The 17,048-nt window shown below is 29.1% G+C and overlaps 1 protein-coding gene across 1 annotated transcript; it reads right to left on the reverse strand.

Annotated features, from left to right (window-relative positions):
- Window positions 1-4,876: 4,876 nt before the first annotated feature.
- LOC142317671 (dynein axonemal intermediate chain 7-like) lies at window positions 4,877-16,595 on the reverse strand. Its single transcript, XM_075354224.1, has 3 exons — window positions 15,192-16,595; window positions 6,495-6,731; window positions 4,877-5,599 (listed from the first exon to the last, which is right to left on the reverse strand). The coding sequence occupies exons 1-3, from the start codon at window positions 16,593-16,595 to the stop codon at window positions 4,877-4,879; spliced, it is 2,364 nt and encodes a 787-aa protein (XP_075210339.1).
- Window positions 16,596-17,048: the final 453 nt, after the last annotated feature.

Here is a 17,048-nt window from a genome sequence, read left to right on the forward strand (position 1 = left end):
GATTCTTTCTCTTTCTTTTTGCAGTGTCATGTGATGTTCTATAGAAACTAAATTTCTAAATATGACTTTAACTTTTGGTTTTTGTTTTACACTGTGCAATTTATAGGATGCCACTCCTACCATTCCAAATTTTGTGAAACCATCAGGTTGGTTGATAAAAGGTATGTTTTTACTTAATTTTTTAACCCTTATTTCTTTTTTTTTGTAGTTTTATAATTTATTGTTTAGTATAAGTGTTTAAATTCTTATTAAATTAGTTTTGTTTTTCAATTTCTACAGGAATCTGCCGTAAAAAACAAGAAGTAAATTAAAACAGAAATTAAACTAGAAAATTAAAAAATAATATGATTCTAAATTATAATGTTTAATTAATATTAAATAGATGTTTCACCAAATCTATTACATATACACATATGTAAATATTAAATAAATAAATGTTTCACCAAATCTATTATATATACACGTATGTAATGCCTAAATTACATTTACACATTTTTAAAAATGAAATTTTATTTCACTAATAATTTTTTTTCATTTTTTTTTATTATTGTTGAATTATTATTTATTGTAATTTTTTTTTAACAGTCACTGGTTAATAATTATTAAATCAGTATATTTAAATTTAAAAAAAAGAAAAGTTAAAAAAACAGAAGGAGATGGGTTTGATTCGAACTGATGTGCCTTCCATTTAACATCCAAATATTTCATTAATTAAAATTTTAATTTTAATTTCGATTGCAATAAAAAAAGGAGGTGCACAACTAGATGTTACAACAGTGCTAAATCCAAAATTCCAAGATTCTATGTACGGCTAATCGTTTTTGAGTTATGCAAGATATGCACATATATACATAGGTACAGACTTCATGCCGATACTAGTCAAAATGGATATTTCTGTTAAGATCTGAAAACCATGCGATCACAATACATTCTTTACTTTGAACTAGGAAGTAAAAACAAAAAATATAACTGAAAATGTGGGTTGCCATGAAAGCACTATTGTAAAGTTATGAAAAAATAAGGTAAGTGTCAACTTATTTACTTTTTAATTTCTGTACTTAAGGGGATCAAGTTGGATCATATATACAATTATGATAGTATATTTTGGGATGCAAGTATTCTTTGAAGGCTACTTTATTATTTTTAAGGGGAAACCATAATTGTTATTAATTAACTTATGATCAATACATTAAAATGTGATAATAGTTTTAAAAATAATAAAAATTGACATTTTAATCACACAGATGAGTGATGTGGTTATATGTTATGATAAACTGGGTGTGATAAAGTAAGTTGTATAATATATAAAATTAATATTGTAAAAACAATGGCTATCCTCCACCCTTGTAGACAAAATGCTGCATAAAAAATTTGAAACAAAATTATAAACACATATTGGCAGAAAAAGATATAGTAACCTATGTGAACCAATATTCTTATAGAATTATCAACATTTTTAGGAAGGATAGTTACAGTCACATTTTAAATTTAAAAAAAAATTGAAGATTATACAACACTTTAATAAAATGTATACCATAGGTGATGGAGTAGTTACCTAGAGGTAATTAAATTAAACAGCTTTTACTGCACTAATTACCACACTGTACCTACTTGATGCACATCATCCACAAATATAAAAATATATGAGCGCTACTTATAAAACAGAAACAGCCTTTATAAATCATCTTGTAGAGAGAGACAATCATACAATAATTTTAACTGAAAGAATTTTATTTACATTGCACATGAAAAATAAAATTCAGTAATTGTGAAAACATTATAAAATGTGAAACAATTCATTAAATGAACAAAAAATAAACAGATCAATTTTGTTTCGCTCTACACTAAAGGTGTTTTACCAATGTTTTTAAGACTAGCTACTATTAATGACAGTGCTGCCAATGACTCCACTGGTGAAGGTGGTACATAAATAAACTTAGAATAATAATTTCCATGCAATTTGAAATTGAGTCATTTATAATTTTTAAAAGTGTTAAATGTAATGAAACGTATGTATGTACTTGATTTATTTTATTGCTGGAATAAGTCTAACTGCAATCTTATGAATTTAAAAAAACACTTAAAAAGAATGCAACTACGAATTTGATGAAGCCAAAAATATAAATAATACATGAAGGAGCAGCTACTCTAAATTGTTATTAAAATAAATAGAAATTGAGTCAACTAAAAAATATTTGTAAAAATTTACTTATAATTTCATTCTAGTACTGGACAGCAAAATTTACATAGCATTAAATGCCAACTGAAGAAGTGTAATACCACAAAAATAAGTTATTGGAAAGTAATATTGTAAGTCTAACTTAACCAATTTACTGTGTGATGGTTTATAATTCATATTATGTACATGTATATTTTTTTTTGTAAGAGAAGGGGCATCAACAGCGATGGTCATTAGCACTGGTAGCATATGAAAAGAAACCATGCCTAACCGGGATTTGTTCTCTGTATAATATTATATATATATATATATATATATATATATATATATATATATACACACACACAAATTAGCAGGACATGTTCTAGTGGTAAAAATAAAGAAGAAAAGAAAGTTCATATAAAATAGGTCCAGAAATGCTTAATTTAGGAGTTAAAGTTTGTGAAAGATTTTGCCCTGATATCTACACTTTTGGTAAAATTAAGCCAGACTATATGTAATTCTTGTGATTCAAATTAAGGGGTGAATTTTGGAATTTTGTATGAAATCGTATCTAAAAATTGAAAAGACTAGGTACCAGAAATGTATTTTTTATAGTTTTTTTAGAATTCTGGGGTAAAGACAAGATTGGTGACGAAAATACATTATTTTCTGTTAGTCATAAAATAACTTTGTTAAATGGGTAATAAGCACATCAAAATTTTAAACAAAATTTGTTGAGAATTTGATTCTGAATAAAATGTTATGAATTGAAAAACAAGAAAGTGCTCATAAAAAAATGAAAGACAATCTGAATTGGACGTTTCGGTACTTGTCCACTTTAGGTGGTACCACAGTTTGAAAAAGTTTTTGTCTAAAAATGATCGATTGTAGACCTATTTTACATGCTGATTATGAATATGTTATTGTTCTGATATTGGATGTTATTACTTAACAACAATAACCCAAAAGTTTACTGCTTATAATTATAGATATAAATTAACCAAACTTAACTTACACTTGGTAACCTCGATTAATTAACTGTAATGTTTTGATTATTTAAATGAATAAATAATTGCAATAATTACTGAATTTATTATTTAAATACTCAAAACATAATTGTGCTAATTAGTTAAGATTAGTGAGCATAGGTTAAGTTTGGTTAAATTATATTTAAAAAATAAATAAATAAAAATTGTAACATAATGGTTTTATTGGGTGATATTTACAATAACCCAAATGTTTACAATTTATTGGTTGATGGGCTAATACGTTAGTACTGTGTTATTGTATAATGTGTATTATAATTTTAAAATTAAATAATAGTTATAATTATTAAGTCATTATACTCTATTAAAGTCAGTTATTTTAACACGGATTTGAATACTAGATTGTGGATTTACTGGCCTACCAATTTAACTAAAATACAAGATTTACTAGAATTTGGACTAGCTAAGGTCCATAAGGTCCTTCAGAGGATGAGTGAGAATGATATGTATGAATGTAAATGAAGTGTAGCCTTGTACAATCTCAGTTTGACTGTTCCTAACCCACCAGGTTGGTCTAGTGGTGAACGCGTCTTCTCAAATCAGCTGATTTGGAAGCCGAGAGTTCCAGCATTCAAGTCCTAGTAAAGCCAGTTATTTTAACACGGATTTGAATACTAGATTGTGGATACGTGTGTTCTTTGGTGGTTGGATTTCAATTAACCACACATCGCAGGAATGGTCGAACTGAGACTGCACAAGACTACACTTCATTTACACTCATACATATCATCCTCATTCACCCTCTGAAGTATTATCTGAAAGATAATTACCGGAGGCTAAACAGGAAAAAGAAAGAAAGAAAGAAAGTCATACTCATATTATAATTATTTTTTAAGTCAATTTATATGAATTCTATAAGTAATGATGAAATAATTAGTATTATTAGCATGACAGCAATTACAAAAGATTACATGTAAAGACAAAAGTTCAGAATAATGCAAAAACAAAAAAGGAAACAAAGTTGAAAAGAAATTGTGAAAACGCTAATATTAAAAAAAAATTTTCACAAATTTTAAAAATCAGATCATATTTAGAGAAAAAGAAATTTTTTTTGAAACTGTAGTACCACCTAAAGTACACAAGCGCTGAAGTTTCAATGGTACTTTACAATTGAGAAATTGTATATGCTTTAAATTAGGATTGTGTAAAATTATTTTTTCTTACTTCATAATCATATTAGTTATCTCATAAAATGATTTTCTTACAGTGGTAGACATATTTGTATTGTAAGTGTAGTTTATAAATATTATTATTTCTTTATTGAAACATCTTTTGTTAATTAGAATTTTTTAATACAAATTCCTCAGTATCTACTGATGATTATTAACAGACAGATTTTTGGCAAACTAGTTGGTATTGATGTTCATTACCAGTCAGTTTGTAAGCATTGTTCATAATTTCTAGAGATATTTCTACTCATTGAAAACTTCTTTTTCAAATAATAAAACAAAATTCCATTGAAAAATATCCTGTTTATTTATTCAAGTTAATTTTCAATTACATTACTTTTTTGTGATGAAGAGACCTCTCATCATAATAAAATCCATCATTTATAGCACACAAAAACCAGGTACAATATTCAAGTCAGGCATTTGAACCCTGAATCTTCTGGAAAAAAAAAAGCAGAAATGTTCCCACTGATATGAAAGTTTATAAAAAAGTGTATCTTTCATGAGAAACTAAATACACGAGTCCTTGTTAAAATAAGATTGACAGTCTGAACTAGCATTAAATCAGCTTTTTCAATTTTTTCCTTTGAAGTAGATGAAGCATGGGCTTGAGTTAACCAGTATAAGTCGGGGTAATATTCCATTCCTTGAATTCCCTGTTCTGAAAATGCTTGACTGACTTCAGTACAGTCAACTACAATAGTTCTCTGAGGGGTTACAAGCAACATACTATAATTTGGAAGTCGTTTTCTATCAAGAAATTCTCTAATTTGCATTACGATTTTCTTTTGTCCAGCAAGGAGATTCCATCTTGACCAAGAAAAATTATATGTTGTACTTAAAAGTGCCATACATTGATAAATATGATTCTCTGTAATCCAGTGTTTAGGAGTTATGCCTTCAGTATAGATAAATGCATCATGTTCTGGAAATACGTCAACACCACCTTTTTGTAACATCCTTATTAATCTGTTTGGTTCAAAGTATAAACCAACCAAATCTTGAAGGGCATTGCCACTGGCATTTTGAAGTGAGTTTATACAAACCTTATTATTCCTTATTATAAATTCAATGATGATTGTTGCAGCAGTTATACTAAAAAATACACCCCCAGGACCTCCTTTCCAGTCAGGGCGCATTTCCCAGGCTTGATATGGGAGATTAATAAATCTGGCTGTAGATAAACCAATTGGAGCCATCTTGCCAACACGAAATGTAATGACCTATTGAAAGAAAATATATACTTTTGAAAAATTAACTGAAAGTTATAGGGTGATTAATTATCTATATATATTTTTTTACACAAGTTTAGCATACCATGAATTTTAGTCTTGAATAAGGGAAATTTAGTGTGTGGAAATTAATATTTATGTGGAAAAATCAGAAGGCTAGGTCTTGTCTGATGCATTGACTCAATATAATTTTCAATTTTATGTTTCATATGATTGTGATAAATTATTTTCATAAAATCTTTTATGTTCAGTGCATAAAAAGTTCATTAGGCAGCACTACAAAAAAAAAAAAAAAATTACTGAGTAAAAACATTTTGGAATATGTTGTTTTTTTTTTACCAAAACAAGTTAGGAAAAGGTAGTTAACAGATGTACTAAATGAAATTCAGGTGAAAATTTTTGTGCCCATTCACACCTCTTAGAAAATAAAGACAAGTATAATTTAAGACTATACCTAGGATATATAACGCAGCATTGAAAATATTGTTCATTTTTCAAGAGAAAATTGAGTTTTTAAAGATATAAATAAAATAATATAAATATTAAATTGATAAATATTTTTGATACATTTTTTGAGAAAAGCTGTATATATTTGTAAAGAGAGTAACATAACTACACCATACAAGACAGGGGAAAGGAGTATGACTGTTGAATACTGTTAGTCTTATTTAATTTAATTATGTTGCAGTTTTAAACACAATTTAATATTTGTAATGTACAGTATTAGTAACTTTCTAATATATGAAGATAATAAATATTTAAAAATACTGTAATATTAAAATAAATGCTGTATTTAAAATGGAAAATAAAATTATCTTTATTTAGTTTCAAAATAAAAAAAAAATACTTTGACAAATGTATTAAAAAATGATTGAGCTTATAATACCTGTTTCTCTTCATTAAATCTTGAGTCATATATATATTCAGTAGTCCACTGATTGATATCATCACGCCATTGAACTGCAATTGGAGTGTCAAACCATAATACTGTGTCTGGTAATGTTATATTTATCAGTGTAAGACGATTCAAACTATCTTCCTCAGGTTTTTTCTCAGCTTCTGGTTCATCAGTACTATGTAGTGGTTTGTCTTCTTCTTCTTTTGGAGGTGGGGGTACATATACCTCATTTTAAAAGAAAAAAAGATTATGTCCGTACATGTCTTATATTTTATGATTACATGGAAGAAACAAAATGCTGCATTATCTTAAAATAAACAAAATATAAAAACTGTTGCTCTAAGTACATAAGAAAGGCGGAAATCCGCGCTTCTGACAGAAAAGAAAGAAAGGACGTGCCTGCTCTAATGATTTTTGAAAATAATATTGTTTTCAGTGTTTTAGCTAGCTTTTGATGTTTTTTTTTTATATTTCATGTTATGTTAGTATTATGTGTTCAAAATGATTAAAATTCTAAAACTAAATTTTGAGCACCAACCCCTTTTCTTCTTACCAGAATAACTTTCCTTAATATGAAATAAAATACTAAAATGTTGGTCTTATTATAACTATAACAATGGTACCTGTAAACCATTTTATTTGAAAATCAGTAGCACTCTATTACCAATAGGTTTAAATTACCCCCACCAAGTTTCAACAAAATTGGTTAAAATTTGCGTCTGGTAGAGCGGCGGAAAAAATCTTATATATACATTCATAAATACATAAGTGTACATACATGACAGGGCGCAGTAGCGACTTCCAAATTCTTCAGAAATCTACTAAAAAATAAATAAAAAAATGAAAACTAGTAGAAAGATTATCTGTAGTAACTGTAATATGATCATAAAGATTATGTGAATAAGCTGGATTAGTTAGTAATATTATCTTTAACATATTTATTTACATTTCAGTAAATTTATTCCACAGCTGGACAAGGTGCGTTATATTCTAAGAAAAAATATTTGTGTTTGGACATAAGCTGCACATACATTGTATTGATCTGAGGTAAACTAATGGCCTCTTAATATTTTTGTAAGTGGCCAAATGAGTGGGAGCCTAAAGGATGAGATCAGGGCCAGTTGGAGGATGAGCCAGTATCTCAGATTTAATTTTCAGGTGCATTTCAATAGCATTTTCAGCAGTATGCAGATGGTCATTATCAAGTAACAACAAATTACTCAAGTCAAGTCTTTACTTAGACATTACTAGTCTTTGGCATTTGTTTCCATGAATCATGACTTGTTGAGTTGCACTTGTTTGAGTCTGAGTTTTGCAACTCAACAGTAATCACTTATCTGTTGTCATCACTTATGACAATGGATGGGTTCTGGCTCATTTTATCTGCATAACACTAGTGCAGCCATTTATGAATTTTTCAGATTCCATTGTAGGGAAATATGTTGACATTTTTTTCTGAATTTCAACCCCTAATCCAACTTCTGACCATAAAAAATGAATTACTGAACCCTGCTCTTTTTTATATTAATGAAGAGTAGAGTAGTCGTGGTTAATGTTACAGGAGCCATAACTGAAGTGCCCTAGTAATATCTAATCTTTGCAACAGTAATCATGGCATTCTCAACTAGCAGTGCATGGGACTAACACTGCTACTAATATAATCCAAAATAATTTTTTTTTGCAGAAGATTTTTTTCTTACTCTTAAAATTATAAAAGAAAAAATATATGACAAAAGTTGAATTTATAAGGAAATAATGCTCAAGAACTTGACTGGAAACGTTTCATGTGTATAACTGGCATTTACAAAGAAGTAGAAAAGAAAACATAAGGGTCCTGGGATTTGAACCCAGGATCTCACTCGGAGGTCCTGGGTTCGAATCCCGGTCAGGCATGGCATTTTTCTCACACGCTACAAAACACTCATCTCATCCTTTGCAGAAAGAAATGCTTAACTGCGAACCCGGAGGTTGAACAAAAAAAAAAGAAAAGGAAACATATGGTATAGACAATGGGTACATCATTAAGATGGTCTTACCCATTTAGAAAATTTTTTGGAAAATGATAATCATTTAGAAAATTAGGGATTTAGAAAATTTTTTTTCTAAATCCCTTTTCAACAATTTGAAGGCATTAAAAGGAATACATTAATGTGGGAAGATAGTAAGTAATTAAATACTATTTATCTATTTATTACTATTTATCTTGTTCATTGATTTAATCATTAATCATCTAATTTTCAGTGATTTAAGTTCCTTCTTGATTTCAGCCAACTGAATGTCATCCAAAATACGAGTATATGTGTGCTGTAATTTATGTTAGCATCACATAAATCAGATAATCAATCCTTTTGGACATGTAGTGTTCACTAAAATGTACTTAAGTAGACTTTTACCTTGAAGTTGATTTATTTTTTACAGTATTAATATTTTTATGATAACCTCATTGACATATACAGCAGCATGCTTGCTGAGTAGCTAAAAAAGTCTACAAATCAATGTTGTCATAATTAGAATGCAATTCTTATGATAACACTGTTAATCAATGAATATCAGCAATGATAAGTGATTCAGTTGTAGCAGTTGTATCATTTTTTTTCTTTGAGGATATATAATATTCACTATATATAATAAGTTATATTCACTATATATAATAAGTCATATTCACTATATATAATAAGTTTAAAGCTTATATAATTTAAAGCTTATTATATATTATTTATATGTGAAAAGCTTATGTAATATTAAGCATAAAACTAGCCATTTTATGAATACTACAATTTATTATTAATTATTAAGCAGCTTATCATGCGAGTTTTAAAATAAGGTTGTTTTAACAAATCACTATCAAATTTTATTGTTCAACTAATATTATCACCACATAGTATAAACGATGTTTGTGTTATTGCTTTTATATAACCCAAATACAAATTATTTTTTATGAAATATAATTCACAGAAATTAAAATGGTATGCAAATTAATAATATTTAATTAAAATTCTTTCTTAGATCAAAATTATGGTTTGGCATAGATCCTGTAAGGTTCTGGATACATTACTTTTTTTATTTCTTCATTATGAAACCTTACTAACTGAATAATGCCAGTTTTGCAATTCAGTTCATTTTTTTCTAATGGCCAATACATTTCCTGTTAGGTTTTGTATCTGAAAAGTTTCCTAATCAATATAGCACACTATTTTATGTTGAAAAATATTTTTCATTTTTTGGCCTTATGTCAAGGTATATGTATTAATTTTTGGTAAAATTTGCAGATTATTTAATTTTCAGATATTTCTAGTACATTTAATATTCTAAATATTCTGATTATTTCATATTCTTGAAAAACAAGATTTTTTTTATATGCATAATATTGCGTCTTTTGTAATTTATTAGAATAAACATCTGTTTGTAAATTCAACAATATCAAGGTAATAAACTACTCATAAGTATTCATAACAATGCAACATATTAATAAAATATTTACAGCAGATGTGTAAGCCTACTGTAACAAGCTTGTAGATTGTAAACTTGTTGTATGAAGTACCTACTGGATAAAGCTGAACATTATAATTCCCTAGTTACTATTTTTTTTAAATAGGATTTTTGCCAATATACGAGTATTTTAATAGCTTTTACTTATAAAATTGTTCACATTTAAAAAAAAAATAAAAGAATTTAGTGCTCATTAAATTTTAAAATGCCCGATTCAGTGATGCACCTGTATTAATTATTAAAATATTTGTAATAGTTACACTATAAATAAATGTATAATATAGTATATATGCATAGAAATGCATATATACTATATTATACATGCATATACTATGCATAGAAATGCATATATACTATACATAACTTTGCATAACTTGGTTGCACTGTTTTTTTAGATAAAATAGTAACAGCGTCTGTAATGGTTCTATTCTGATTTCCATGTCAAACTACATACCATATTCTTCATTTTTTGACATTTTTTTTAAAGTTTCTGTTAAAATTTTGCTGACCAAAAAGTTTCTAACAGATACAGTATGTTTTTTTTCGTGGTTAGCAGCTGTGGCACAAATTTTTCTGTAACATTATACATGTTCAGGTGTAGGTAAAATCAAATGATACAAAATTTGACAAATTCCCACTTCTGATAGTAATATTTTGCAGACAGTTAGTGCACAGATAATAGTTCACAGTTAGTAAGATTTTAGAGTCTCAGACAGTTGGCTGATAATTTTCCCTGATGATAGAAAAATACTTTTTGATCATTGTCCAGATTTTTGTTTTAAATTGTTTTTCTTTCTATTCTGAAATATTTAAACCACTAATAACACTGTCTATGGTTCAGACATTACTTTTTCATAACTTTATTGCTCAGTTGAAAATTTCAGAGAAAGTATGCACTGGTATTAACAATGACACTAATAAACACATAAAAAATATACATACTGTACCCTTATTTAAAAAAAAAAAAAAAAAATGGAAGTATATTCAGCAAAAACAAGACTCTGGTAATGATAAGTATATGCAAAATTAATCATATTTTATGGCCAGTTAAAAAAAAAATTGAATGGGTTAAATAATAAATCTACTAGGTTTAAATCTTACAATCTCTTTTAGATGACTTCCTTGATAACTTTTTATGGAGGAAGTAAAGGTCAGAAACATTGATTTACATATACTTTTTTAAATTGATAATGTTCTGTATCAGTATTTTCTAATTTATTGTGTTATCTGGGAATAATTTTTTCTCATTCAAAACTATATTACTTGTTTATTGCTATAAATTTATATTTAAAATAAATAATGGTTTTCCAGACATCTGATATGGGAATTATCACAGATTTATGTAATGACAGGTGTGAAAAACATTTTGGCCTCCTAATAAATAATTAAATTTGTATGTTCCAGAATTATTATAGTGGTGGTAATTATCTTATTATTGATTGTATTTATTTGGTTTAATTTGACACTTTGACTTTCATTCTCTTGTTTTAATACAAACTTCAGTGAGTAAGTGTAGTATGTAACTAAAAAAAAAACAAATTAAACTATAAATAGGAGGTAACTGATTTTCATGGAAATGTGTTAGCATCTTCAGCTTTCAACCAGAAAAATCTAGGTTTGAAATCTGATCACTCAGAATTTTTCATAAATACAAATATTTAATATATTTCCATGTATAAATCTTGAAATTGTGAGAGAATTAATAATAATAATTTTTTTTTTATAACTTTTCCAACTCCACTTACAAAGCATCCCTACCATGCTAAATGGACAAAAAGTGGAAGGTAGTAGGAAGTAACAGAGGAAATTTACATATAGTAAACAGCCGAAGCCATTAGTACTGCACAGTAATAAACGAGAAAAAACTTATGAAGAACAGGGGATCACCTAGAATAAAGAAGTGATGCCATCAAATGACAAGTAGAGTCGAAGTTAATAAGAGTAAGATTCTCTTCAGATTTTTTTGAAAATATTTTGATTTTGTTCTAAGAAATCAATATCATTCCACAATGTAGAAGCAATACCAAAACATCTTACATCTGGAGGAGTGCTCTGCATTGGAACAACCAAAGAACAAAAATTGCGTAATCTTCTGTTCGGTATTCTGAGACTGATATTTGACGCAGCACCACTATCCTTTAAAATGTTGCATAGTAGCGCATTGTTGAACTTTCTTCTTGCAGATAAAAGTGGTAACTTGTATTGGAGTTGAATATCATCAGCAGCAGGTGAGTTAACTCAAATTTATGACACAACCATGAAATTATCTGGATTCCCTCAATAACAGCATTGGCGTAAACGTATGTCTGTTCCAGAATGTTTTAGCATACTTCAGATGACATCTGACACGTGCTTTGTACAGTAGCAAACATGTGGAGATCTCTTGAAAAGTAATATCTATTTTATAAGTATGAGATTTCACTTAGCCTTATTATTAATATAATTATTCATATACACATATATTTCAGAATCAAGAAAAACACTGGGATCGTGAACAAGCCTTTCTTTTCTAACAACGTGGGAATCTATGTAATAATGAAAGATAGACTGGTTTGTCTTTCGTGAATACGTAATACAAAGAATTTTGTTGATGTTCATTGGCATATAATTCAGCTGTGACCATCTAAGAACAGCGTCAGTATTCCTTTGGAGGAGATGGTATCATAAACAGAACAGTTACGATGATGCATTGTTAAGTCACTGGTGTACAGTTGAAAATCAATAGTGAAGACTTGGGAAATATAATTTATAAACAGCATGGAATCCAGATTGAACACCTGTAAGACTCCAGATATGGCATAAAAAAATTCATCAGATGATATACCGGAGTAACAGACTGTAAAACGCCTCTCTTTAAGATAAAATGAGAACCACGTCACAAATCGCGTGAGATCATAGTTGTGAAGCTTATGAAGTAATATGAAATGGTGGAATACACAAAAGGTGAAAACTGTGGTAATGGTTTCCTATAAGAATCTTTCAGCCACCAACACACGGTACTTTCAACCTGATGACTTCTGGAGCAATCTCCAGATCTGATTTTCTGATGGCTGCATAAACATTCTTTATTGCCAACAAAGAACCACTTCCATGCTTGACTGATGCACTATAGTTCCTGTCGGATCTATATACAATATAGAAATCAGGGAAAAACTAAGAACTGAGATGACTCCCAAACCACATCTCTGTGATCGCTATTTTATCGTAATCAGCAGACACAATAGATGGAGAAAGTCTACACTCATAGTCCGCAAACCATGAACATTTTGATAAAAGATTGTGAGGTCTTTACTTTTCATTTTGTACTACTGAGACCCTTCCTCTGATGGGTTTTCATTGACAACTTTCTGCAAATCTTCCCTATGTTTTAAAGTTCCAAAAATGGTGCAATCAAGATAACCCATGAACCATATATTAGGAACATCTATTTTATTGTAATCAGAAGCCAGGACTTCGACGTGAAAGGATCTATAAGAGGAGAATCTAGTATTTAATTTTGTGACTGAAAAATCTTAAGGCTAAAGAATTGAAGAGCGACTCAATATCTTTTTCTGACACAGATGTGGGAAATCTTGACGCAAACAATGCCTTCTTTCCGTGACTTGATACAAGATTAATATTCGTATAAGGTTTACCGAACCTTTTTTTGCTGGAAGTTTTTTCCTTGATCCTTTGCCAGTCTTGATTTGACAGTTCCCAAGTTCAACATTCTTTGGTTTTGATGTTCTAGTATTATTAACTCTAATAATTATCTTGGTTGCTCTTGTTCTTATTTTTCCAATTTACTACAAGAGCCCAAAAAGATGATAAATTATCATCCCGGTTTCTTTCCGAGAATTTATTGGAAGTTTTGTTTGGTGAAGGAACATGGTCGTTTTCTTTAATAACATTGGTGTCAGTAATTGAAATCTCAAGGATCATACCAATATCCAAATCAACAAGGTTAGAATTATAAGACTTAGGATTACTCTCATCACTACTTTTCAAAGTAGCCCAATTTTTTGTTCTGTTAGAATATGATTTTGAATGTTTGTCAGTAACAATATCAGTCGCACCAGCAAAAATCAATGATCCAGGCGAATATCGCTTAGCAGTGGCGATTAACTCAGCAATCACTAGCTTCAAATCTGAATTTTCCTTTCGAAGCAACTGGGGTTCAGACTTGTAACATTTCACACTGCAAAGTATTTGTAATCTCAATTACAGACAGCATCCTGTAATGATGATTGGATTGTGCACACAGCAGAAGAGACATCACATTTAAATATATTATGATCAATATCAACAGTAAATACTGGAACTCAACATTATCTACTCTATCATTATTATCTTCTTCCAAAGTTGATATTGATAAATTAGACGTAGTGAGAGGTTTGACAGGTGTATCGTCATTTTATACTGCTTTCTTTATCAGACATCTTTGACAATTATAGTTATTGCTTTATTTTTAGATACAATACTCTTTATACAAAAACTGGTACAAAATATGTTATCAGCATTTGCAGCGAGTACGTTGCAGGTACTTCTGCTTGCCGAAAAACACTTTGCCGCAGGAAGGGCACGCGTCTTTGCTACCTGCCATTGTGGCCAACCTACGGACAGAAAAGCTAATCAGGGACCTATGATTCCTAAAATCTAGCCTATCCTAAGTCAATAAAGTTGAAGATTTGAGTATGTTTTTTTTCTGTTTGTTATAGAATTATAACTTTTTCTTTAACTCTAAAAGAAAAATTAAAGCTAAACAACATGTGTATATGGCAGAAAGGGGGTCTCCCTGTTGACTGCCATGGAGGATGGTGACTGCAATTTGATCAGTACCACTAAATTGTATGAAAATCAAGGACATGCGATTAGATAGAAATGCCAACGTAGATGGATGAGTTGACTCTTTAGTCACTCCCTGGATACTTTGGCCTTTCAGGGCCTGGGCCACCAGACTGATACCAGTGACCATGGTGAGGAGATGTTGCCTGGACTACACTGGTACCCTCAGAAGGAGGAATAACACTGAGAGGTAAGCCACCCACTCTTAGATGATGAAAGACTGCAGATATTCAACAACAACAGAAAGAAAAAAGAATCCTTTGCTGCAGGAATTAGACTCAGTGAGCGGGCTAGCAGTCTAGAGGCCCAGAAGCAATAATAATAAAAAAAATCAGTGTATGTGCAAGTTAATAAAATTTATTTTTATCTTACCTCATAATAATCTAAATGACGTATTTTGGGTTCACCATGGATTATTGTGAGTATTGTGCGATCAGGTAATATTTTTGGTTGTGATGGTTGTTCCAGCAAATTTATATGAAACACACCTCCAAGCACAATACGTTGACGCATATTGATCTCCTTTTCCTTTACTTCAGTCTTAAGATATTCTTTTAATATTGTTTTGAGATTTTCTTCATTCTCTAATAATATTTCTGAAGGTGATCTTTGTAGATTCACTGTTGCTGTTACTGGTGTTATAACCTCTGTGTTATCTGTTATTTCAGTTTTCTCTTTTGATTCTTTTTCTTTACGTTCTTGTTCTGGTATTTCTTTTAATCCACTTTCAGTCTCTACTGGTAAAGGTTCTGTTGTTGGTTTTGTTGTAGTCTCATTTTGAGCCATTACTTCTGGCTCAGTAGTTGTCTTAGTATGTCTTTTTTTTCTTTTACTTTTTTCACGTTCTCTTTGTATTCTTAATTCTTCTTCAATCATTTTTTTTAGTTGTTGTTTTTGTTCATATTCTTCAAAATTTAAAGTAAATAAATCACGATTATATTCAGGTAATAATGGTTTTGAATTCCATGTCATAGATATATCAGAATAATGATTATATTTCACCCAAAGCACTCTTATTACATAATATTCTTTTGCTAGTTGATATGGAACCTGTAATGATACACCAATTTGTGAAAAATCTACAGTTGGTGCAACTGGTTCATAATTCCATGGGTGTGGATTTATAATTTCTGTCCATAAACCAAGTATAAAATGCGGACATTCTTTTAGGTAATGAACTGTACTTAAATCTATTGAAATCATATTTTGTTCAAGATTACGTAAAATTGAAAATGTTGCATTATCGATACGGGTTTGTAATTCTGTTCTAAAATTTTGCCTTACTTCTTTCCAGTTTTTCACCAAATTTTCAGATGCATTCAATGGATTATTTATTAGATTGTCTGACACATCTAGCAGCTTCAAAACTTCAGTGCATCTGATTATAGTATTATCTATGTAATCTGAATCATTTTCAAGTTGCCATAAGTATAAATAAGTATTCATTTCTCCTAGGTTACCAGGATTTGGTTTACCATCACACTTTAAGTACAGAATCCAATCTTCTTCTTCTCTACTTTTAATATCTTTTTGTAATTTTTTCTCTTTCATTTCATTAAATAAAGCACATGATTTACTCAACGTTTGTATTCTATTTTCATGTTCATTTGCTTCTTTTTGTGCTTTTTCTCTAGCTCTAGCTTGTTCTTTTTTCATTCTTTCCTTTTCTTCTTTTCTAAGTCGTTGCCTTTCAGCTTCTTCTTCTTGCTGTTTTTTCTTAGCTTCTGCTTCAGCTATTCTTTCTAACTCTCTCTTTGATAATTTCTTTTTTACCATTTTTATGTTTTTATTTTTCTAAAAAAGTACAGTTTAATTTTAAAGCAATAATTTAATGGTAACAAAAACGATATTGTTTTATATGTCTTATACATAGCTGAATATTTTGGACTTACTGATCTACACAAAATCTCACAAAATATTCAGCAGGTAGTATTGTTATTTATACTGTTTTATCAATATTTCTTTACTTTAAAAATCATAAATAATTATTTATAATAAATTATTTTTGTTAATTTATTTATTCTATTTTATAAATAATGTAATTTTATTTTTATCTCTAAGTTTCTAATTGTATTATACTTGATTAATTTGTGCATTTTGATTATAAGTTTACTTATTGTAAAGAACTGATTTATTTATTGAACTGATTTTATTTATTTATTGTAAGAACTGATCATAACTTCACTCTTCGCATGAATCAATGTAGTAAAAGTTCAATTTTTTATAATC

Source organism: Lycorma delicatula, chromosome 1, assembly GCF_047948215.1.
Source record: "Lycorma delicatula isolate Av1 chromosome 1, ASM4794821v1, whole genome shotgun sequence".
Taxonomy (NCBI): Eukaryota; Metazoa; Arthropoda; class Insecta; order Hemiptera; family Fulgoridae; genus Lycorma; species Lycorma delicatula.

Coding starts and splice junctions, on each gene's coding strand:
- LOC142317671 (XM_075354224.1), bottom strand. CDS start 16,595: ATGGTAAAAAAGAAATTATCAAAGAGAGAGTTAGAAAGAATAGCTGAA. Junction 6,732..15,191: donor GTCATTTAGATTATTATGAG/GTAAGATAAAAA, acceptor TTTTAAAATGAG/GTATATGTACCCCCACCTCC. Junction 5,600..6,494: donor GATTTAATGAAGAGAAACAG/GTATTATAAGCT, acceptor TTCTTTCAATAG/GTCATTACATTTCGTGTTGG.